This window comes from Drosophila gunungcola, chromosome 3R (assembly GCF_025200985.1).
Source record: "Drosophila gunungcola strain Sukarami chromosome 3R, Dgunungcola_SK_2, whole genome shotgun sequence".
Classification (NCBI taxonomy): domain Eukaryota; kingdom Metazoa; phylum Arthropoda; class Insecta; order Diptera; family Drosophilidae; genus Drosophila; species Drosophila gunungcola.
The window spans coordinates 21,185,461-21,210,141 of NC_069139.1; the positions used below are offsets into that span (position 1 = coordinate 21,185,461).

Sequence of the window (24,681 nt, forward strand, 5' to 3'; positions counted from 1 at the left end):
AAGTGTGGAAAAAGTGGAAAGTAAAAAATACATAAATCTGACGATCTAAACACCTCGAGGTTGTGATTTCTTAAAAGTTAAATCGTATGGAAAAGCAAACACAAGGCATGGCAATATTCAACGATCTAGCAATTTAGTCGTTTAAGAAATATTCTGACAATAAAATGTATTTTAGAAGGAGCCTCGCTAAATCCCCCACGTTTATAATAACCAAAATCTATTATACTTTCAAATATTGTCATTATATAAGTAGTTTGGTTTTTAAAACAATCAAAATAAAAATGTAGTATAAATATTGTTTCACTGTCTTGTTTGTCATTCCGTTTAAATATAAAAGTAAAAACATACGGCAGCCGTTGGGCAAATGTCAATGATCATCGGGAATGCCCCTACTAAACTTCCCACTTGACAGCGTTGCCACACCGACGAGAAAAGGTTGTTTTCTGCATTCGATGTGGCAACTACTACGAACAGCTGTCCAGTTGTATAATTTTTGAGTGCGGAAATGGCATGCGCCCGAAAATTGTTATTTCGCGTTTTCCCGAATAACTCCTTGTCTGTCCATCGCACCATTACCATGTCCGCCGCGCGCCGCGCCGAGGAGGCCATCGAGAAGCTGAAGGAGAGCAATCCCTACTACTCCAAGTACGCGGCCAAGATTGCCCAGCTGCAGCAGACGTCGGCGGAGGAGTTCCTGGATCGCGTGGAGCGTGTGGTGAATCCCATCAAGGATGGCCAGAGCCAGGCCAGGTGAGTCCCGAGTTCGTAGTCCGCAAAATGAGCTAACCCCCACCCCGATTTCAGGTCCTACTCCGAGCTGCTGAATCCCAAGCAAAAGTTGCAGGCCCAGAAGGAGCAGGCTGAACTGCCGCACAAGAAGCTCACCGACATCATGAAGCTGGAGCTGATTGCCGACAAGGGCGCCGAGGAGATCTCGCAGATCTGGCTGGAGTACCACAAGTCGAAGGAGGTTTTGGCCGCCACCCTCACCACTGCTCAGTACGAGACCCTCATGGCCAGGGCCAAGGAGCACCCCGTCTTCATCATCCCACTGCCCCGCAGCGAGGGCTTCGAGTTTGTCATGCTGCAGTTCGCCGCCAACACGGTGCACTTCACCCCGCTGCTGGCCTACCAGGTGCACCACGAGAACGCCCCCGAGTGCCTCACAATGGTCCACTACACCGAGGTCCAGGACAAGGGAGTGGTCCTGATGCGCGGCGAGTACGACAACAAGGTGCTCACGGCCCAGGAGGCTCAGTGCCTGGCCAACGAGCTGCAGATGTTCTACCTGAAGCCCGACGAGGGCAAGCTGCGCCTGCTGGAGACCTTCACCCGCAAACCGGACGAGTTCAAGCACATGGATCTGATCAAGGAGGTGGAAAACATCCAGTTGGTCTAGGCCCTGCGTTAATAGTCAAAATAAACGAAACGAACCCCACACCGACAACACATACATAAAACCAAAAACTGCAAATCTCACGTATTTACTGAACAAAAAAAAATGGAGCACTTTGACTTGGTGATGGAGGAGATTGGTAAATGCCTTAGTGCCTTAATGTCCTTTTGCTTCCACAACCATAGCCCATCGCCCCCTTAGGTTTTGGTAAGGTGCATGTTTTTGCTACCCTCACACTCGGTCTACTGCAAATGCTCACCATCCACGAAACAATGGGCATGGGCATCATCGGTCCGGCTTCCGTTTGCGATCTGCACATGAACCAGGCGCAGTTGGCCTCGTTGACGGCGGCCGGATTCATGGGCATCATCTGCTCCTCCTATTTCTGGGGCTACATCACCGACAAGAAGGGCCGGCGCTGGACCCTGCTGCGTACCATCACTCTGAGCAATTTGTGTTCCGTTATGTCCATGTTCATGGTCAGCTTCACCGGCTTCTTTGTGACGCGCTTCATCACGTGCATTTTGTGAGTACCACGCGGGGATTTACATCTTGAGACCACAAATCGTTGGGGAATTCAGCCTAAACATAAAAGCAGGGTTATGTAAATAACTTTGTGCTTTATGTTTTCGTTTTCACAAACATTTATTCAGTGGTAGGACTTAAATTATATTGCATATTTACATTTCTCATTTTAAAACATCGTTAAACTCATGAATATTCTTAATTAAGGGAAAAATATGAAATGAATCAAGTAATAATAAACTCTAAACTCTAATAATAAACTCTTGCGATACCGACATTGCTAGGAATAATGCTAGTTTGAGGAACTCTGTTACATTTTAAAATATTTTTCATAAATCTCTAGTGATTTTAGTAAAACCTCTTACGCTGAGAAGGAGACAAAAACATGCACAGTATTTCCCCTACGATTATAAGAGTCCATCACAAACGATCCCATCATGTATCCAATCTTTATCTCCCCTTGGCTCAGTGTGGCAGGTCCTAGCTTCGTGGCCGCCACTTACCTGAGCGAGTTCTGCTCGCACCGAATCTTGATCCGCACCATCACCCACATGTACATGTTCACCGGCTTCGCCATGGTCTACTGCCCCGGCTGGGCCAGCCTGTTCCTGAGTGCGAGCTTTATGGAGTTTGAGGTGGATGTGGTGGGCTCCCTGACACTGAGACCTTGGCGCGTTTTGGGCTGTTTGAACATAATCCCGGGCGTGGTTGCCTTCTTCCTGCTGCTGCACTTGCCGGAGAGCCCCAAGTTTCTGTTGATGATCGGCGATACCCAGAGGGGCTTGGCCACGATGGAGTGGATATCCCGGAAGAACACCGGGCGTCCTCTGAGCGACGAGCAGAAAGAGCACCTGCGCACCTACCAGGACCACGTCGAGGTGAAACGGCGGAAGGGCAAGCATAACTTCCTGCTCTCGATGCTCAACGATGCGATGCCACTGTTCCGGAAACCCTTCGTCGGCTACTTCGTCTGCGCCTGCTTGGTTATGTTCGTGCTCGGTCTGTTGTGAGTGTGCTGGCTGCCTGGGGGGTTTCCCTTTACTTAATCCACGAGTCCGCAGGGCGAACGGCCTGGGCATTTGGTACACTGCCATGCGAAATCGATGCAACATGCGGCAGGGCAACACAGAGGGCATGACCTTTTGTCGCATACTCTTCGTTCCCGATATGGGGCCAATTGTTGAAAGTGAAAGTGACCTGGAGGCGGTAAGCCGTGCTCTGTGCTAAGTTTTGCCTGTCTTTTTTTTTAATTTTTTCCCGGCCAGGTCTGCAACGACTCCTTTCTGGGCTTCAACGACTCCTTCATCCTGGGAGCTGTCTATATCGTGCTGTACAATCTTAGCTGGCTGTCGCTCTTTTGCGTGCACAAGAAGGTGATATTCGTCTTCTCCCTGGTGGCCGCCTCGACAGGTGGTTTTCTCCTCATCTTTGTCACCAATTACACATTCCAACTCTTTTCGCTGGTGTTCCTAATCGCGTTTCCCGGCGTTACGGTTGGCCTGCTCGGCGGTTCCCTGCTGGGCTTCGTGCCCACCTACATCCGTGGCAAGGCACTGTGCATCAGCCTGATGTGGTGCCGCTGTGGTGCGGCCATTGGCGCCATCTTGGTGGGCTCCAACATCCAGGACAGCTGCGAACTGATCCTGCTGGCGATAGCCATACTACCTCTGAGTTAGAACCAATATTAGTTAGTCCTGCAAATATAAGTTTTTCATTTCCTATTTTTCTTTCACAGTTGCCGCTTGCATGGAGGGGTATTTGCCATTATAAATTCGCATATTTTTTGGTCTCAAATCGTTGTTCCGTCTTATTTCAGTGAAAATTAGGTAAGGAATGCTTTTCATTTAATATAATTGGAGTTGGTTAGCCTTCTCAATTTGATGCAGGGAGTGCAAATAATCCTTAAACTGCAGCACACTGTTTATTTTAACATAGATGACATTTTAAGACTTATTCTATAAATTACTAAATATTATGAAAATTGTTGTTTGGGGTCTATTAACATCATTTTGAACGAATCAGTCGCAACTTAAACGAAGTATAATTTTCTTGTTCTACGATATAATATTAAAAAATAAATCAATTACCTAGAGTTTATTTCCAAAAATAATATTAAACTCGTTAAAAACAATAAAGTAAACCAAACACCAATTTTTTTAAATCCAACTTTTTAAGGTATAAAAATAGCCCGAAATTATGCAGCAAAAACCAGTCTTGAGTATCTATAAAAGCATCTGGCCGTAGTATACTTAAAGTAGAAAACTTAATTATCGGACTTGGGACAGTCTATCGCAGGGATTTAGAAATTTTAATAATCTGACGGGACTTTTGGAAAACAATATAGTTTGTCATTTCGACACTTTAGGAAATAAAAAACACAATTTGATCATTGCACTCTTTATTTAAGTTTTAACATCACGAAGACGTTTATTTGGGTATTTCATTTATTCAACAAACATCAAGACTAGAATAACTCCTTAATTCTGTAGCTGCAACTACAAATCCTCTCCCAACACGTTAAACTATTGCCCCGAAAAATATTCTAAACAATAATGCGTATGCTAATAACAATAATCATGAGTTAAGAACGTTGCCATGGTTGCCAAGAGTGGGTTTAGTACACCTCCTCCTCATCCAAAGCGCGGACCTGCAGGATAAAACTATATTACTCCGTCGTTAGGCGAGTCATCTCTGGTTACCAATTCTCCTCCGTTGTTGGCATTCTTTCCCAGATTAAAGTTGTCCAGTTCGCGATTCCTCAGCATGTCCATCAGGGCCCCCCGCTTTCCGAATCGAACCCGGGCCCTGTCCCCGTAGTAGGTGTCCAGATCCTGCAGGAACTTATAGGCATCGGCCATGGTGTTGACATCGTTCTTCCGCGGCGGTCTGGAGTTCGAGGCCTCCACGCGGCAGCCGGCGGCAAGAAGAGCAAGGGCCACGCAGACAATCAGGATGCAACGCATTGTTTGACACATAGTTCTGCAAAAATATGTTGCGAAATCATCAATTTCAAACGTTCAGATTGAGTAGCACGTTTCTAGTTGGGCCCATTTTAATTAAAAATGCTTTGATTAAATCGCATTTATTAAACAAAAAACTACAAATTTTAAATAAAATCTTTTAAAAGTAGCTATATCTAACTATTTGCTGGAGTTAGGGAAGGTCGTAAAAAATTAGCAGTCGCTAATCATTGAATACATTTCAAGTTTTATTATTATTTGTGTATCTTTTTAGCTTATAAGCTTTTAGTATGGGTACAAAAAATATATATTAATTGTTAATTAAAAATTCTTTTAAATGAATTATTATTAGAAAAATAGTCTGGCAAAGTGAAAGTAACGATGTTTATATATAATTTATATGGTGTTTTTCCATACGTAGTAATCGTTTCCAGGTTAGAGAAAAATCTTAGAACTAACTACTGATATTAAGCAATTTAGATCTCATAAAGCTCGGGGACCTACTATATTTAGGGGTCTAGCTCTTTGGAGGGCCTCAGTTAATAGCTGGCAATCGAGTATGCTAATCAGCTAAAACTCGGCTAAATGATCAACAAGCTGTCGACTGCCGTCGTTTATGATCGGTACTCAATGATTTTTGGGCGGGACTGACGCAAGTTGTTAATGCTTGCGCCCAGCTAAATGCAAATAAAGCCGATAATTACGAGTATTATAAGGCAGTTAGCTTCTAGTTAGGGCCCAAACGAAAGGATGCGGATATGAATCATTGCTTAACGACCCATCGGGGCTAAAGAGCACACAAAATAGTGCTCAGAATGTGCATTTGCGTGATTTACTTGATTAAAACGAACTAAGCTAAGTGGTTTACGGCGAAGTGAGCCTTGGGATTGTTCCGTTTCGAGGCACTTACCTAGTCCGATGGGGGAATTTGAGTATTTGGGAACGCAAACGATATCACAATGCTATTGTTTGGCGGACTGTGTAATCAGCTGACGCGACCGTGAATAAGTGTTGGCCAAAAGCCATTGGCAACAGGTATTTATAGGAGTCGCTGGCTGGAGGATGTGCCCGGCTTATCACGGCCACCCTCGTCCAGATCCCGACCAGAAGCGAACGGAAGTTGGCAAAACGATTCGAAACGAAACGAAACGAACACCGGGGCGAAACCTCTAAAATGTTTTCATATGCAGGCTAATTATGTGGCTGCTGCCACTGCTGCTGCTGTGCTTGAACTTTTGCAGCAGCTGGAACGGAAGAGCCACCGAGAGTGGGTGTGGGTGTTGGAGTGGGAGAGGGAATGGGAATGGGAATGGGAAGGGGAGTGGTAGTGGCAATCCGAGTTCAAGTTCGGAGCGATAGGTGGGCGGTATGCAAAAGCAAATGCGAACGGAGATTGGCGGGCGCTAACAAATGGTGACAGTTGGCTAACGAGATATCTGGAAACGGGGCTATCAGAAGCAGAATTATGGGAATAACTGAATAAATGACAAATTTTCGATAAGCAGGATTAGTGCCTGCCGCCTGCTGCCTGCCGCCTGCCCCACCTGAAATCAGTTCCCTGATTTATGTGCTCACAGCCTAGCTGCACTCCTCCTTCCGCCTTCGCTGGCGTCAGAGTTGCGGCACTGTGTCATTAATTATACTATTTTGATTATTGTTTAATAACTGTTGGCTTAGTCGGCGACGCTGATTGCGATACGCGACCCGATGAGGTATTAAGTGCGCTGCCCGACTTCCCATTGCTGTTTAATTTGGGGTCAGGCGGTTAACTAATTTCAATAGCGATTGCAGTGCTGTGGCTGCAGTGCGTATACGTAATATGCTTTCCCTTGTGGAGCACTATGGCAACATGACATCACGGAGCTAGCTCTTCTGGATGCTTATTAAGTTAATGTTTGTTATAAGCGCGTTCTGACTAATTAACGCTCAACCCATTACTTATTTACAAGTTTTTTGTTTTGTTTTTGTTTTTGCCATCGTCTCCGTTTTCTGGCCCACTGTTGTTGTGATTATCGCTCCAATTAAACTCGTTAGATATTCATTTGCGACGGGCGGTAGCGATTCATATTTAAATCTAATTGCCATCCAACATTGTTGGTTCCTCATTGTTCGCCTGAGAGTTTAGCTCCAGTTCCAGTTCCATTAACGACCGCCGATATAGAGCACACTTGCCTTTGCCAATAATTGGAGCTAAGATAGGCGATTACATGCTGTGGCTACTGCCACCAGCACTCCCATATGCTTACCTTGCGATCGGCATTCATTATCGGATCGGACAATGTCTGGCCGAAGTCCCCTGAACTTTCATGCACCTCTCGTTATTGTTGTACTTAATAAGCACAAGAAAGATTGCAAAAGATTTATGCAACAAAAAAAACCAAAACAATTAAACAAATTCAAACTAATATCTTGTTAAAGGACCTTTGTAAATGAAATAATTTTCATTTGATTCTTAAAACACGTTGATCCTATAAAAACACTCCACTTATACTTTTGTACTTGTTTTCCTGACCTCGCGGCGGCAATAACCCTCATATTTGATCAAAATCTAAAAGGTCGCCATCCGCACAACAACCAATTAATTTTTGTTTCATTCTGTAAATAACAAATTCGGCTATGATTTTAGTGTTGTGACTCAGCCTGCTATTGAGATAACGCTGTCAAGATGGCTTAAAGGTTATATCTACTTGCGTTTCTGACGAAATGAAATAATGATTGTTGATATGAAAATTTCCTTAATAAAATTTCCATAGACTTGTTCGTTTTGGTTGAAAATTGTTTTCATAACAAACCACATAAAATTATTTGTACGTTGTCAACAAAAAATTTTCTAGCGTGCAGTAAGAGTTATTGTTGTGTTGGTGAAGTTAAATAGTCATTTAGCTTGATATAATTAGTCTATATAAAAAAGCTTTTCTAAGCGAATGCGTAGATTGCTCAGTCCACCCTAACGGAAAGTAATTTTACAGAGTTTCTTGCAGCTCAATTTTATGGCTATGCGGGGAAATCCCTTAACTGGTTCAAGGACTTCTGCCAGCGAATATTCCGCATTGAGAGCTGCTGGAGCTGGTCAAGTTGGGCTACCTCTTGGTTTTTCCCAGCACCTCGTATATGCACTTCATTGTTCTGCTGGCTGCGACTTTGCAGGGCTTTTGTCACCTCTCATGTGCTAAATCGCCAACGTCATCGTGCTAGCCAATGCTTCAGACAATACTTTAGGTTGATGCGGCGTTGCAATTACGACAAAGTGCCTTGTTTTATACAGTTACAACTTATAAGTTGCGGCCTGCGTTTTCCGGATCCCATGACGGGGGTTACCCTCTTTCCCAGGCCCATATCGTAAAATATATACATTTGCATGACAGCCCCCAATTTCGGGAGAACAGTTTCGAGAGCCCCGACGCGCTGTTTGCGTAGATGTTAATAATTTCGATTCGATGATCCGTCGCCCCCTGCGGCTCGTTAAAAACTACTTGGGATAATTGAGCGTTTAGTGTATGCGAAATAGTTTTGAGATGGGCATAGGCAAATATTTCGCTAGCTCACTGACCACATCAGTGTAGGTCCGAATGCGCTCCTCCAACTTTCGGGGCTTTCCTCGTCTTGATGATGGACGCCAATTCGGCCACTGGCATTTAGACGGTCGCCAAACAATGGGCTCATTGGCAGCCAAATGATAATTGTACCTAAAAATTTCGCAGCTTAATAACAAAGTTTGCATCTATTTGTGTGTGTTGTTGTTTGGTTTTCTAAATCTGGCAAATATTGATCGATATCGAAAGGGTTAGTCAGATCCGTGGTATTCCACGTGAATTCTACTCGGGCAGAGAGGCGTTTGTGGAGTGTGTAAGGGATCACTTTGCAGTACGTCAGAGATTATTCTTGGGAACAAAAATAGATATGGTTTTTTCCAATTTCTAATTTGCTTTGATCAGGCTTGGGGATTTCAAATTAAATAACTTGATCAAACATTTTAGAGAACTTCCCTTAACGTTTTTTTTTTTGCCAATTAGTGTAGGGCCTGATGCCAAAGATTTTTGTCTGATTTTCAAGATAACAGATTAATAACTAAAATATGCTAGTTTATTCATCAAGCTTTTGTAAGGTAATAAAATTCGCATGCTGATTTAAATTTTCTACCAAACTTTGACTTTCAATAATAAATAAATAAAATAACTTTTTTATTTTTCACTTAATTAATCCACAAGTTTCTCGCAAACGTGTGTCTCATAAAATCTTTAAATGTAGCTCTAAACGAGAATTCTTTTAGGCATGGCTGGCTTAAAAAAAAGGTTTCTTCACACCTATTTTGTGAGATACAAGTATTTATGAGATTGGTTAAGAAACTGGTTTCCTTTATATTACATATTTATGGCCAATTCAATTTTAAATTTATAGGAGATGTCTTGTGGGTTATATTTAAAACAGATAATAGGCCAATAGCTTTTATTTGTTTTTATATTTAATATATTTATTCATATGCTATTTCTGGAATCCTTTGGCCAAGGAAGTTTTGATTTATCCAGGACCCACCACTTCCTAGTGAACAGCTTTTATTATGGTCACAACCTAGAACCCTGGGAACTTTTGGAGAAAGCATAAAAGCGCACATCAAAAAATGGGACTTTGGGATGCCATAATTACGTCCCGCGATGCCATAAACACAAACAACAATTAGCCTGGTAACAACAGCCGCCCGATGGCAAATTGCGGCTCACATGCCATATGGCAGTTAGGAGGGAGCTCATTGTCTATTCGGGATCAGATCACCTGTGCGGTTGCTTGACGTCGTGGCAACAGTCCACGAACAATGGCGGGCAATAAAAGCACACAAAATGTCATTTCTCAGACTCAGAAAGTCTACCGGGAAGAACGGCAAGTGAAGATGATATTTACTATACTGGCCGGGTCAGGGATTATGTCGAGTAGAGCAAAATAGGTCACACTCTATAGGCTATAGGCTAGTGGCTAGTGGCTTAGTCAGGGTGATTAGATCGATCGCATGGGCACGCCACAGATCTGTCATAAATATCGAGCTAAACAGCGGACGGATAATTATCAGAACAGCCAGTTAGTAGCTAATCGTTATTGGCTGCTAAGAATCAGAACTGGATGTAATTGCGTCAAGAAATGGCTTTTAATTGCGACAAAGCTTCATGCATATTTATGGAGGGGGAGAGGGGCCGCAAAAAGGGCAGCGGCACGTGTGCGTGTCTGCTGTGCCCAAGATAGAGGCCGCTGGATTAAATAGAGTCATTTGAGCCATTAAATTTATGGGAAGACATTTGCTGCTAAGCGATTCGCGAGCTCGAGACAATGGCCAACGCCAACCCATCTCACCCCGAGTTCTATGCTAACCCAGCGGTTTGGGCTAGGTGTTCGTTCGCCCAGGGGGTTCATAGCCCCGGACCAAAAAGCGACTTAATGCTGTTTGGGGCTCTGGGGTTCTGGGGTTTTTGTTTTGGCCAACGACTGCGCATGCGAGTGCGAGTGCCAGTGATAGTGCTAGTGCGAACGTGCGCGATTTTAGCCGAGCGAAGCCCGAGCAGAGGCTTGAATGTGGACCGGTTGTAGAAAGGTTGAGATGCTAGTGCCAGCTAGCTAGCTAGCTGCTAGCTGCTAGCTGCTAGCTGCTAGCCGATCCGATCTCCGCCAGACACTCGGCGCTCGATCGGCCGAGAGATCGGGAATCGGCCCAAGAGTCCATATAAAGGTCCCCACTGCAGTCGAGATCGGCGCATTAAGTTGTCAAAATTTGTGAGAATAGGAAGTGCGTGACAGTTCAGTTCAGTCCGATTCGAGTCAGAGAAAAAGCAGCGAGATTCTAGTTCAGCCACCATCCGCCAGACACCAGCCACCAGAATCAGGCAACAGTGACAGCTCCATAGGCCCTGAACGGATCTCCTCTCGGGTGGACAATCGCCAGGAACCAGACACTTACTCGACCTATTAGGCAAATGGGACCACGGTTATATGAAAGCCGAGTCAAAACCAATTTAACCATGCAAATTCCCCGATCGTAATCGGAATTTCAATTTCAATCACAACCCCCAACACAATCCGTAACGCGACCGACCTGTTAATAGTTTAATTTGCGGTCATAAATAATAACACAAGAATTAATTGATTTTCGTCATAAATCAATAAATAACTAACCAACTAACCAGCCAGCAAGCCAGCCGTTCAATCAAGTGCGAAAAAAAAACAGAAAAAAAAGGAGGGGAAAAATCAGATCGCGCCGGAGCTAAATATTTTTAGGTGCCGAAATGAAACTATTTACCAACAAAAACCAGCGCAATGCAAGTGAGTATATTCGGCCCAAAAAAGCCAAAGCGGCCAGCGCTTAATTAAGCCATGCGGACCATTGTCCGCATTGGTCAAAGCCAAAGGCCCATAAAAGTTAATTCGAACCGCGGTTTCCAGCCAAGGGAGCTGTAGCTGCCCCCACGCGATCGTAAAAACGTCAACAAAGATCTCTTGCACACTAACTGCTAAAATCGCTAAAGTCGCTAAATCGCCTTAGCTGCCAAAATCGCTGCAATCTAGTAGGAATGGTGCAATGGATTTTTAAACGCTCGTGTACATGCTAATCAAAGCGATATAAAACGGTTTCGAAATTTCCCAAAAACAACTTCCCGGCGAAAATTAGAATGCTAATTACCGAATTACCGAAATACCAAAATACCGACAGCTGGCCGCACGCGTCTGTATCTACTATTTTATTTATTGCAAATACCTGGATAGCGGACCAGTTCTAAAGTCCATAGATTTTTGGCAGCACGACAGCTATTAGCTAATAATAGCGACACAAAATGAAAACGAACAAAAATGTTTTTGAAATTGTATTAATTAGTGCTTTCTAGGGTTATCTTTTATCTCTTTTATTTTTCGGCACCGCCTCGACTCTCGTCTCTCGGCCAAAGCAGTTAACATATGCTCAAAGCCAACTAAAAAAAAAGGGCAAGACATCGTCCGATTTGCATAACAACAAATGAGCCGCCAAGGGCGTAGGGTTCTATACTTTGTAGGCCACTTGTGTAGGGTCACTTCAGACCTCAGATTAATTGTAAGCAGCTTGTATCTGAACAAACATACATGTGTAACGTACACATGTAGATCTTCGGATCGTTTTGGCGAAGTCATTCGCTATCAGCTCATTCCGGAGCAAAGTCTTCGGAAGCGTACGTGTATGTGTATTAACGGATCTGGACGGTAGTGCAATTAAGTTTGCATAAATTAAGATTTCAAATGAAATCGGTTGTGACTGAAAATGTCACGTATTACCTTACCATGAAGTTCGATGATTTCAATCAGCATAAATGCGCTGGGAAAACTGAAGGTGAACGCGATGATTGCCCAGCCCGGGTCAGATTGGCCCCATGATATGATATGCATAGCTATGGCTATAGCTATAGTTATAGCTATAGCTCGAAAAGATGCTGACAGATCCCCCCATCAATCCCAAAACCGAAACGCAAACATGACTTGCAGAGAAATAGAGAACGATCCAACTAATTTGAGGCAGTGCGCCATAAATCAATACGATCTACAGCTCAATGCCCGCTAAACAATGCAAGTAACAGCTATTGTCCGGGCATTAGCAATAACAATATCATCGCCAGTGTAAAGTATCCGCTTCAAAGGCGAACAAATCGGATCAGCATTTCAGCATCAGTATCTCAAAATCAGCATCTCAACATCAGTATCACAGCCAGCGATTTGGGGAAGTTGTAAAATTGTAAACTTGGCGCGCTACATATTTACTTTTCCTTATTGGCGGGCGTCTAATTGCCGCGAGACTTTGACTGCGACTATTTAAGGGTTTTGGGTTTTTTGGTTTTGGCGATGATTAAAAGCAAACAGCAACGGATCTGGGATTAATCACTAGCCAAACAGAGCCAAACAGGCAGGCGGCAAACAAACATCGTCATAACAGCGGCGACTATTAGGCAATCGGATCGCATCGGCACATGCTAACAGAGTATCTGTATCTTGTGGATACCCGAGCGCGAATCTCAGCGTCGCACTATACTATACTATACCTATACAATAGCTATAGCATACTGCTATTTGCCTAATTTATTGTCGTTTGACGGAAGTCGCACACACACACACACACACACACACACCTGCCTGTCAGCCGGCGAAGGTGTTCGGTCAGAAACAAAACAAATTCATTCTTGACTTCAGTGGGTCACCACCGGTGACGCTTTGACTGGTCAAAAACATATTATCTCCAGCACTTGGAGTCGGGTTAATTTGCAGGTTTTATTTTGTTTTTTTTTGTTTTTTTTGGTTTTGTTTAGTACGATATACTAGCCGGCGAGTTGCACCGAACTTGAACTTCAGACCGCTGCAGAGGCAGCCGTCAGCCGTCGAGCTCGTACTTAGTAACTGATATATCCGATCCCGTCCGATATTGAGCTGGCTACTGACTACTGGCTGCCGATAGGCAATTGCCGACTGGCTGCTGTTTTGCTGTCGCAAACAAGTTCACAGCTCACTGAATCAGCTGCTGCTGCGCTCAGATCGAGACAAGCGTCATTCATTCATGATGCGATGTCTTGTGTGGCTTGTGTGTGTTTTGGCCCGCCAATCTTCCCATCGTCATCGCCATCGCCATTGCCATCGCCGATTTTGCCTCGGACTTTGCTTGGCCGGTGCAATTGTTGCGCAATGCAACAGCTCCACTTTTTGCCAGCCCGTGGAGCTTTTCGTGTGGTTTTGCCACTTTGCGTGTCGGCTTTGGCATTGGTCATTCCATTGCAGCAGAATAATTTGGGCCGCTTTGTGTGTGGCCTAATTTATGGGTGGGCCCCATAGTTCGGGAATTTCGGCTGTCACACTCAAGGCAAGGATATGCATGAGCATCTAAGTCTACACAGAGAAAAAAAGGTTAATTTTAAGGTTTAGTGCTGGCAAAACAATATGAACATGTTGCATCATGAAATTGTGAATTTAATAATTGCTCTTACTGCAAGGCTCCATTTAAATGAAAAATAAATAATTTTTTATTTTTGAATAAATTATCTTTAACGCAAGTTCTTAAAATGTAATGCTTTCCAAGAACTCGTGAAACAAAAGTAATGAAAGGTTGTATCCTAAAGATAATCTACATATGTCTATTTGTCATTATTAAAACCTTTTGCTGCGAATATCAACAAAAGTAATTAACATTTTATGCATTTTAATTATGAATATAATATAATTGGACTTTAGTCTTTAGACGTCTTTTTTGAACCTTTGCCTCTAAGCGCTTTTAAAACTTGTATTATTGTTAGCTTATGAATTTCTGAAAGTTTTGTTTTTATTATTTTTCTATATATTTAATTAAAAGGAATAATTTTTAATATTATACCCCGTTTTTTTGGCATATTTTTTTCCTGTGCACACTCGTTATTCCTATCAATCAATATGTTTGGATTTCTGGTTTCATCGACGCCATGCATAATTTGTCATGTATCATCGCGGTTTGTTTTGATTGTGAAGTCTTGAACCTATTTATGACACCAAAGTTGACACCGAAGCGAAATTGTTAATGAGTTTATGCTGTTTGCTTTTCAATCTCCGCCGCAGATGCTGTGGGATCGTGCCATTTTGGAGCGAGCTAGGGGCGTGCTGGGCTCTAGCCAGTTCATTGATCTTGGCAGGTGTATCGGTCATCGCTTTCGGTTTCTAGTTCCAAAGAAACTTCTATTATTTGGGCAAACAATTGGGGGCTTTTCTGGCTTTGTTTTTATGGCGAGCACTCGCTAAACGATTTCTACCGATAAATGGGCCAAGATTGTGCGGTCGATTTATGACCGCACGAGCGCCCCCACAAAATATGATCTTTCATCTTCGTGGAACGGCCGTGATCGCTGGAAATCGGTCACAGGAGGACTGGGTGCGACCACGTTTTGGATTATCAGACTTTTGGCCAATTTCCGGCCCGATTTCGAGTGCGGAAGTGAACACACAGCTCGGGCAAAGACAATAATCTTCGCGGAAGGTGAGAATAAACGAGTTTCGGTCGTAAAGTGAGTGATTTCACTTCAAGTAGATATGAGGCGAAGTGCAGCCCAGATTGATATGCTTCGATTGCCTTGCCCATCTTCCGTGCTTTTTATTAATATTCCAAACAAGGTCAGTGGAACTGGATTTTTACGACTTTTCTAGGAGCAGCAGTCTTATGCAATTGGTCCAAGCAGCCACTCGAAATCAGTCGCAATTCACTTTTCAGTTTAGTAAATTCACTTGAAAACGAAAATAAATTCTTGTATTGAAGGTGTAACCATAAATTAAACAAACGTCTTTTGTTTATCTATGCTAAAAAGTTGGCGATTTGCTAAAACCAGTTGGCAGCTGTGCGAACATGTTAATGCCGTCTATAAACGAATAATATGGCTTTTAAATTTTAGACAATATATTTAAATTGCCGGAAAAATGCCTGAGAGCAAGGGCAGTAAACTAGAATTATGGGAATTTTTGTTTTCTTCGGAATGCACGCATCAACTTCCCCCGCTTTTGCGAATATTAAATCGAAGAACGTTCATTGAACCGCCACCGTTTTTGGGCATCGTCATCGTCTGCCAGTCGTCATCGTTTTGTTTATATTTTGGCCTGGAGCTGCTCTTCCTGCTCCTGCCATTGAGGTAGGTCGCAGATCTCGGCCGACCCGATCCGATCCGCCGCCAAGGTCAATGGCATGATAAGCATGATGATGAAGATGACGATGATGGTGAGGGGGGCGGGGGGTCACGGACGCACACTATCGACAAACTGGAACGGCGCCAAACCAGTTCAACTTCAGCTGACAACGCTTGCATGACCATAACTCACCCGCTGATCTATTTTATTGCAGAGCTGCTGCGCTGCGCTGCCCTCGGTATGACCCTGCTTTTCTTCGGGTCGCTGGTCCTCATCGCGGACCCACTTCAGAGCATCCTGGATGCGGTAAGCATATATCTCTGGTTTACATGTGAAAATATTGCAGGAATATCGGGAATAATTATCTGTGTGCTATCGTCATGTCAATTAGTAACTTTAACAACTTAATTGTTAGCAGTGTCACGATACAAAAAACGTGCATTTTGTCAAGCGATCTGGAAACGTATAACAAACACCCCAAGTATCAAAGTTTCTTACTAACCCAGTAAAGTTAATAATATTAGGTTAATAATTAATTTATAATAACAATAACATTGGTCAAACGATATAGAAATACAATAATATATTCAAATAAATCAAGTTAAGTTAATTGATATCTAAGATAAAGCAAGCTTTAGTTGATATGCAAATATGGTTGTTTTTTGTTCAGAATTTCTTAGATTGTTATATTTTAGTTCTTGATTCAAAACCAATGTTTCCGCTACTACAAATTCAGGGTTTTATCAATAGAAAAGTGTGTTCATGGACATTGACAACAAATTTATTGACCTAATTCAAAATAAACGAACTAAACAAAAGGTATTTTTGAGGGCCAATGCTTGGCATTCAATTCTGTTAGACAATGGTTCTGCCCCATCTATGATTCTGTTGAAGTGCAACATGTATATAAACAATTTTTGTAACTTATTTCCCTTGCAGCAATTGAGCTTGAAGCCCGGTGCTTTGCTTCACCGACTGTGGCTGCTACCCCCCATCGACGTATACATCAATGTGTACATGTTCAATTACACCAACGTGGACGAGTTCACGGCGGGCAGGGCATCCAAGTTGCAGCTCCAGGAGGTGGGCCCTTACGTTTACAAGGAGGTTTTGAGCAACCACAACATCACCTACAATGAGTCCAACAACACGATCACCTACACGCCCAAACGAGAGTATGTCTTTGCGCCGGAGCGATCTGTTGGCGATCCCAAGGTCGACCGCATCCGAGCTCCCAACATCCCACTGATGGGTGTGACCACTCTGGCCTCCAGCCTGTCGATGTTCGCCTCCCTGGGACTGAGTGCCCTAACCAGGCAACTGAACTCACAGCCCATGCTGGAGATGAGTGTCCACGACTACATGTGGGGCTACGAAGATCACCTGGTGCAACTGGCCGCTCGTTTCGTGCCCAGTTGGATTGACTTTGCCAACTTTGGCATCATGGAGAAGGTGAGAATCTTAGAATGCCAAACAAACAATGCCATTATCTTTTAAAGTTGAAATATATTAAAATATATATTATGATACCCACTTCAGCTCTTTCGGGAGGGAAATGAGAGCAATGTGTTCAACATGAACCTGCCGGAGCGCAAGGACAACTACGGGGTGAAGCTGCCGGATGCTCCGCGTGGCTACACCGTGGACAGCATCAATGGAGAGCGCGGATTCAAGCGTTGGCAGTACGACGAGGAGACCAAGTGAGTGCTTCACTAGAGCCCTTTACAAGCTGGAAGTTTTACAATTGCATTTACTTGTTAGTGGTACCATGTGCAATCGCATCTGGGGCAGCCATGACGCCACCCTCTTCCCACTGGACATGGACGAGAACGACGAGTTCTTCCTGTACAGGCGCACTTTCTGCCGCCGCCTGCCCGTGAAGTTCAACCGCACCACCAGCTACAATGGTCTCGATGCCTTCGAGTTCGTGATGGAGCCGGACTCCTTCGACAGCGAGCTGGACAACGCCAACTCCTCGTGCTACTGCAAGAACAACCGCTGCCTCAAGAAGGGCGTTGGCAGCGTCTCACCCTGCTACTACAGTGAGTACTTGTGGCCTGGAATGTGACCATATAAGCATTCTTATTTACGGGTTTGCCTCTTTCCTTTCAGATATTCCTTTAGCCATTACGTATCCGCATTTCATGCACGCCGATCCCAGTTTGCTGGAGCCATTTGAGGGGCTCCAGCCGAACGAGTCGCGCTTCACCTCCACCTTCGTGGTACAACCGGTAAGCCAAGCCAAAGGCAACCCAAGTGCACATAAACTGACCCTACCTTTTGTGTTCCAGCAACTGGGAGCTCCGATGCAGGGCACCCATTTGAGGTTGCAGGCCAACCAGGTGGTCGGCAAGGTAAGTTTCAACCGGATGATGGCGCCCTTCGAGAACATGATCCTGCCGCTGCTGTGGGTGGACCTGAACATCGACGTGCTGTGCCTGAGCCTGCGGCTGCTCATCCACGGCATCAAGTGGGGCTTCCCGCTGCTGCAGTGGAGCGCCGCCCTGGGAATGCTGCTGGCCGGCGTTTACCAGCTGTGCAGCGCCCTCATGCTCTGCTTCTGGCCCCCGACCAAGCAGTTCCAGAAGGTGGACCAGGCGGAGCGGGGCACGGCCGTGCAGGTGATCGGCGTTGGCCTCAGTTTGGCCAGCGGGCTGCGGAAGCCCTCGCTTCCGCTGGAGCCGGAGGAGCAGCTCCAGCTGCTCTTCGGCGGCGGCAGCTTCAAGCCCAAGCTGGCCAAGGCGTAACCCAGGATCGGATCAGATCGGATCGGAACGGAATGCTTACCTCAACTCAAGAAGGGGCAACACTGTGATATTTAGGCTTAAGATTCGGTGTAAATTATTGTGCTCGTCGGAAACAACTTAGGGAACGTCCGTGCCTACATACTAGTTAACGATAACGATAACGATAAGCTAGGGCTACACTTAGAGTGGTAACAGTAAGCAATGTACAGCTGAGCTTGCACTCGATAAATACAGGTCGATAGCTATATGTACTATACATATATATATATATATATATATATAGGTGTAATCCTTGATTCAGTGGGCGGCGATCGTGTCCTCGATCCACTTCATGTAGTACGAGGTGCGGGTGTACACATCGGGGAAGCCCTCCAGCGCACAGCCCGAGCCGAAGGAGGTGACCCCCACCAGGATCCAGGGTCCGTCGAGGCTTAGGCGGCACTGCAGCGGTCCGCCGGAGTCGCCCACGCAGGTGCCGCCCTCGCCGTTCAGCTTGCCGGCGCACAGGTGGCCGCCGTGGATGTTCACGAAGCTGCCGTAGGCATCCTTGCACCTGCAAAAAGGTAAAATTTATGCATCAAATATATCAACAACACTGTGATACAATAAAAATTAACATTACGTGGTAAAGTTGACCATAGGGTTTTAAAGGCCCTATTTCGGCCTTAAATTCTTCGAAAAAAGGTGGTTTGCGGCGAACATCATTGGATTTCACAGGGTCATTTCAAAATTAGATCAAACTGCTTTTGAACGGTAATAGTATTCCCCTGGTTATTACGAAGCTATTTTTTCATTTTCAATTCTTTTTATTTTTTTTATTTATTTTTTTTTAATAAAAAAAAATTAAAAAAAAAAATAAAATTAAAAAAAAAACTCCAGAAATGGCATTCGTAAACAAATTGACTTAAACTTTGACTTATTCAGAAATCCAACTTAAAAACACGATGGTCAAGTCGCTTCAACCGCTAAAACTAAGTTGAAATTTTGACACTGTCATATCGATTTTAGATTAAAAATAAACATAAACTAAAAAATATATTTTAAAAACTCCACCTCCCCCTTTTTAATAATAATTAATAAAGGTCAAAATAGTAAGCCAAATTGATTGAAAGTCATAAAAGTAAAAACTATTTATAAATTATAGAATATTATAAAATATATAGAGTATAGAATATAATAGCTGAAACATTTGCAGCGTAAAGAATTCGCTAGGTCACTCACCTGCCATTCTGGTGCAGTGGCACCTGAGTTTTCAGCAGCTGATTGGACAGATCCCCACTGATGTTGGCCTTGCCCCATCCCGTGGCCACACAGTCCACAAAGGCCAACTCCTTTGGCTCCTCACTGAGCTTGAGATGCTTCTGCTCTGCAGAGTCCTCTGAATCCCTCCGAGGACCCAGCTTCATGAGCTTGTCATTGCGTCTTCGCGAGCGTTTCAGGCTGCGCGGGGAGCGTTGCGCCAGCGCTTGGCGCATCCTGCTGAGGATCTTCATGTTCATCAGCTCCTTCATGCTGGGAGCCGTGACATTCCTGTAGCGCCTTCGGCTCTGGACGCTGCGCAGGAAGTTGTCGATCTTGGCGGGCACATCAGCCAGCTCCAGCTGCTGGAGGAGCACGTCCTCATCGGCCGATGGGGGCACTGCCTCCGAAAGTGCCGCATCCGGAGATTCGGCCAGCAGGAAGGGCAGACAGATGCGCCGGATGTTCGAGGCCCTGGCGAGATCCGCCGGCTTTGAGAGCTTCATCAGCACCACGTCGTGCCGGAAGTTGTGGTAGCGGTGGTGCATCACGATCTTCTCGACGGGAATGCGCTGCTCGTTGCCCGATTCCACGTCGCGATCGTGTTCGCCCAAGACCACCGTCCACAGCGGCGGAATGGGCAGGTTGAAGAGATCGCTAGGTAATGTATTAAATATATTATCTGTAACATTTGCACTCTTTGCTTATCCACTTACTTGTGAACACAGTGGGCGGCGGAGAGTATCCAATACTGGTGGATCAGCACCGCTCCGCACCAATGGCCCAGAAATCCGAGCGATGGATGCAGTAGCTCCAGGGAAGCCTGCCAGGGAAACTGGCCCTCATTTGTGGCAGCCCCTGCAATTATCCGCGGTCCTCTACGCGCTGGTCGACAGCCACAGTCTGCAATATAAAACATGCTTATTAAGTTGAAAAACTATTTGTTGGGTAGTATTTTGATTTAAAATGGGATTTCTTCTCGGATTTATTTTCGTTTAACAACACCCAGAGAAAAAGATAGTAAATCCAAACAAGGTTCACTTTACACTTTCGATTTTATAAGTTAAGAAAATGGATATTTAAAGTGATAAAAAAATTCAAATCTTAAATTTTCCTATTGAATAAACCTATTAAATATGTTAATAATTATTTACCATGCTCTTAGTTTATTTTAAGTAAGATTTTATTTTGAAAAACAATGTTACATTCAAACACTTTAATGTTTATTTTACTTTGCTGTTTTCTCTGGTTATAGGTACTCAAAAAATTACGTTTTTTATATTTAATTTTTAATAACTAAATTTTGTTGATAAATTGCTTTTAAAACATTAAATGACATCTCGTTCTGTCAACTAATTTACACTATCGTTTAAGTGAACTTAAGGCCTTAAAATGTTGATTAATAGTTTCGTCACGTCTCGTAGTAGTAATTTAAATTTGAGGTGTTGAAATATCAATAGAGATCGATCAATCTTGTTTATGACTTCGCTTTTTTTTATTTTAAACATATATTTATAAAAGTGTTAACAAAAAACATAAGCAATGTCACGTTATTGGTTATTATGATTAGTAAATAATACTTGTTTAAGCCAGTGAACATTATTTTATATGCTACAAATGTTTTTTTAAGGAATAAGTGAGTTTTTGTTGTGTTATATTAATACCGGTTTTATTTAATTTAAAATGAAAATATTCTAGTGTGAGAATAGTTATCACAATTAGCGTTTAGCTAGTTATGAGGATTGCTGTGATTGAAAGATGGATTGAGATTGGTTTAAAATTCCATGAAATATTTTATATCTAGATTACGTTTGATTTGTTGTTTGTTTGTTTTTTATTTTTGCTATACTTTGGAATGGTTTATTTACAATAGTAATATTCGCATCTTGCCATAGTTTTGGACCTACCCGTCTCAAACTGCCTGGAAGAGGGCAGCAGCAGCAGGAGGCACAGCCAGCTCAAGGTCGCGGCATTCGCCGCTGGGGACTGCCAGTAGCACTGCGAGTGTGTCCGCGACTGTGTCCGCGACTGTGACCGCGACTGTGACCGCGACTGTGACCGTGACTGTAACTGTGATGGCTTCATCATCTCGGTGGCCGCTCCTCGGGCAGCTGGCGCAGCTCAGCTGCTCATCGCGCGCATGACTGACCCACAGAGCCCGCTTACGGAGATGTACCTCCAGATGGATACAGTATCTGTATCTGTAGCTGTATCTGTATCTGTAGCTCCGGCTGTAGATCTGGCTTTGTCCTGCTGCCGATGACCAGATGCTTTTAACTTTCACGCTGGCCGTCGAATGGGCGGTCGAGGGTTTATTTTTTTTTTCCGGGGGACTGGTTCGGGGACCGGGAACTGGGAACGGAGGCGGATTGCGGCTCACGGGCCAAGCGCTTTTTTCCGGCCTTAAGTATTATAATTAACGAGGTCTCCCAGCTCCGCTTTTTTTGCTTTTCTTTCCACGAGCGCGCATTAATTAGTCCGCTGGCTGGGCGGCGTCGACATGGCGAATTGTGCGCAGAAGTTGGCCGTTTCAGTTTTTGGCCAGAAAGAAGCAGTTTCCACTCTCGATCTCGATTATGTAATGTAACGACTTTAGATGCTGGCTGGGCTGCAGGGGCTTTACGGTAATAACGGTCACTTTTTGGCTGCTTTTCGATTTTGTTTCGATTTCTTTGAGCGCGTGCGCATGCGCGACCATCGGAGTTTGGTGTTTTGACGGCTTGTGATTTGGCTCTTTACTTGGCGCCAGGTGCGAGTGCGAATCGTTGGGGACGAGCGCCAAAATGCAACTGTGCTCTGCTCGGGTTTGCCAGCAAACATTTACCGTTTCGATCGCGGAGCGGCGCCGCAGACGTCGGCGGCGACGGAGACGGAGACGTCGACTGCGGCGGTGTGGCATGCCCCCGCGCTCCAGCAGCAGCAACAACAAAAGCGGAGCCGAGCCAACGAAAGTGAAAAGACAGCGGGACGTTGGGGGGCAATCAAAAGCCACACAGATGATGGCCAGCTGAGATGGCGATGGAAAAGGGTAAGTTGGCCCAACTCAACCCACGGAAATCATTTACCGTGGAAAGTGGCAGTACAGGAGAATAAATTAGGCAGCAAATAGTGATTAGTTTGCTTTATTTGGGCTATAAATAAAGCCTAATGTCGGCCCAGGCCCTGAATGCCGCAGATGATTTCATAACTTCAAGTTCATTTGCATATTCGTCAATGATTATGTATAACAACGATGAACGCATAAGTAAAACTTTGTTTTGACATTTATTTCCTGATTAAAACTTAACTTGTTACCTTTTCAATGGCTTAACATTGATTCAACATTTGAAACGTTCTACTTTTGAGTTAGTGATTAATGAGTGAGTTTCAGTTTTTAACTAAAAAACTAACCTTAGTTGATTATTGAGAAATTCTTCAAAAAAGGTATGGAAGTAGATAAAGTTATAAATATGAAAATAAAACACAGTATTTTATATTTTTCTTTTATTGATTTAAAAGTTTTCAAACATAAGTCTTAAGTTATTAGCTTGGGCCATTGTGAAACTAGTAAATTAGTTAAACGAGGGGTCATTAACATGATTGGTTTATTTTTTAGCGTATTAAAACCAGATTAGCAAGTCTTTCCAGCAGCTTGGGAGAAATATTTATAATCAAAAATACATTCAAAACAAAATATAGCACTTTATAAGAGCTGGTAAATTAACCCCCACTGGTTTTGTAATCTTTTGATTACGATCCATTGAGTAGATGGCAGCTTAACCCGATACTAAAAAAAAACAAGTAGCGAGCTTAAAGTGCGATTGCATGCGAGCAGGGCATTGTATCTGCCAAGTAAATGTAAAACTGTTGTAATTGCAAAATTAAGTCATACAAGTGGGTCATTACCATAATTATTTATATTTTCTATTTTCGTTTTGGCATGCCTCTAGAGCGATTCTGTTGTGAGAAAACTATTGATGACTGCGAATTCTATTTTGACATTAGTATAAGCTCGCTGGCTGTAAACAATATAGTTGGATAAGAGGGCCAGCCATTTGATCTTGCATTCGTGACGCCGCCTGAGCGATTCCACCAATTATCTAATCTCATTTGAATGCGAACGGCCGCATAGGTCGTGCAACATTGGATTGTCCCGTATGTTATATATGGCATCCGATCTGTTCGATCTGCCTGCTACCCATTAATTGCCGCCCGAATGCCAGTTTGTGTCATTGCGGCATTTGGAGTGCATTTTTCCCTACTCCACGCTGGTTATGTGTGGCATTTAAGTGAGTAATTAGCGGGCAGCAGCTATTCAACGCCTGTTTCAATGTAAGATGTCAAGTGATTAGTTTAATTGCGATTAGTTTAAAATATGCGCATAAATCCGGCCTGCCCCCAACCGAGAGTGAATGATGTGGCGTGTGGCTGCCCGATCCGATGGTTTAAATGAGTCTCTGTATGTGAGAGCGAGTTACTTTCGTTTTCATTATGCGACGAAGGCGGCAGCTACAGCAGCAACAGCAGCAACAGCAACAGCAGCAACTACAACGACTCGAATTCCGTGTTGATGCACAAACTCATAAGTCATGTTGCTTGTTGCTGCACCACAGCAACATACACAAAGCCAATGGGGAAGTTGTTAATGCAACACCACCAAGAGCAACAGCAGCAGCAACAACCAACAACAACAACAAACAGCAACTGCAACGGCTGTGGAAGTTTTGTTTGTGCAGTCGATTGATCATTTAAGCCAAGACGTAACCTGTCAATTTGTTGTGGTGGGCGTTGGCATTTGTTCGGTATTTACTGTTGTTGTTCAATTAACAGGCGTCTTTGACGATGACTGACGAACTTGTAGTGCCCATACCCATGCCCAGACCCATACCCATACCCACTGGATAATCAAAATCAGAAACCCGAAATCCGAAAATCGCTTGCCCAATCGAAGACAATTTAAAGAAAAGTTCCCCGCTCGGCGGCGACTGATGGGAACTTTCCCGCCGCGTTGCAAAAATAATAACAATAATGGCTGTGTGCTTTGGAATTTAATTGAAATCGTAAGACAGCCAGTAGAAAAATAAGTTTTTACGCATGCCTCTGAGCCCCGATGAGCGATGACAATCGACGGAAGCACTGCGGGTCAAGACGGCAACGTACCAATTGGTCAGGCCAGACAAACTGGGCACGTAGATCACTTGGAGTT

At 44.0% G+C, this 24,681-nt stretch overlaps 5 protein-coding genes across 7 annotated transcripts; 3 read left to right on the forward strand and 2 right to left on the reverse strand.

Moving 5' to 3' along the window:
* The first annotated feature begins 350 nt into the window (after positions 1 to 350).
* Positions 351 to 1,438, forward strand: LOC128252803 (ATP synthase mitochondrial F1 complex assembly factor 1). The gene is made up of 2 exons (XM_052980913.1): positions 351 to 750; positions 805 to 1,438. Exons 1-2 carry the CDS (start codon positions 506 to 508, stop codon positions 1,397 to 1,399), a joined length of 840 nt encoding a protein of 279 aa, XP_052836873.1. The 5' UTR covers positions 351 to 505; the 3' UTR covers positions 1,400 to 1,438.
* Positions 1,403 to 15,814, forward strand: LOC128252670 (synaptic vesicle glycoprotein 2A). The gene is made up of 7 exons (XM_052980644.1): positions 1,403 to 1,535; positions 1,598 to 1,922; positions 2,391 to 2,927; positions 2,983 to 3,127; positions 3,187 to 3,592; positions 3,657 to 3,747; positions 15,725 to 15,814. The coding sequence occupies exons 1-6, from the start codon at positions 1,502 to 1,504 to the stop codon at positions 3,689 to 3,691; spliced, it is 1,482 nt and encodes a 493-aa protein (XP_052836604.1). The 5' UTR covers positions 1,403 to 1,501; the 3' UTR covers positions 3,692 to 3,747; positions 15,725 to 15,814.
* On the reverse strand, positions 4,303 to 13,800 carry LOC128252857 (neuropeptide F). Of its 3 annotated transcripts, none has more exons than XM_052981133.1 (3): positions 13,269 to 13,800; positions 4,621 to 4,900; positions 4,303 to 4,568 (listed from the first exon to the last, which is right to left on the reverse strand). In XM_052981133.1, the coding sequence occupies exons 2-3, from the start codon at positions 4,894 to 4,896 to the stop codon at positions 4,536 to 4,538; spliced, it is 309 nt and encodes a 102-aa protein (XP_052837093.1). In that variant the 5' UTR covers positions 4,897 to 4,900; positions 13,269 to 13,800; the 3' UTR covers positions 4,303 to 4,535. The 3 variants fall into 3 exon arrangements, with proteins under 3 accessions (XP_052837093.1, XP_052837177.1, XP_052837001.1); XM_052981217.1 differs by lacking the exon at positions 13,269 to 13,800 and adding an exon at positions 5,792 to 5,931 and having other exon boundaries at positions 4,303 to 4,547; XM_052981041.1 differs by lacking the exon at positions 13,269 to 13,800 and adding an exon at positions 5,792 to 5,931.
* On the forward strand, positions 10,610 to 18,513 carry LOC128252549 (lysosome membrane protein 2). The gene is made up of 7 exons (XM_052980377.1): positions 10,610 to 11,184; positions 15,725 to 15,816; positions 16,450 to 16,962; positions 17,050 to 17,210; positions 17,272 to 17,552; positions 17,623 to 17,741; positions 17,802 to 18,513. Exons 1-7 carry the CDS (start codon positions 11,148 to 11,150, stop codon positions 18,255 to 18,257), a joined length of 1,659 nt encoding a protein of 552 aa, XP_052836337.1. The 5' UTR covers positions 10,610 to 11,147; the 3' UTR covers positions 18,258 to 18,513.
* On the reverse strand, positions 18,328 to 22,273 carry LOC128252743 (trypsin). The gene is made up of 4 exons (XM_052980783.1): positions 21,404 to 22,273; positions 20,213 to 20,399; positions 19,479 to 20,153; positions 18,328 to 18,810 (listed from the first exon to the last, which is right to left on the reverse strand). The coding sequence occupies exons 1-4, from the start codon at positions 21,582 to 21,584 to the stop codon at positions 18,555 to 18,557; spliced, it is 1,299 nt and encodes a 432-aa protein (XP_052836743.1). The 5' UTR covers positions 21,585 to 22,273; the 3' UTR covers positions 18,328 to 18,554.
* Positions 22,274 to 24,681: the final 2,408 nt, after the last annotated feature.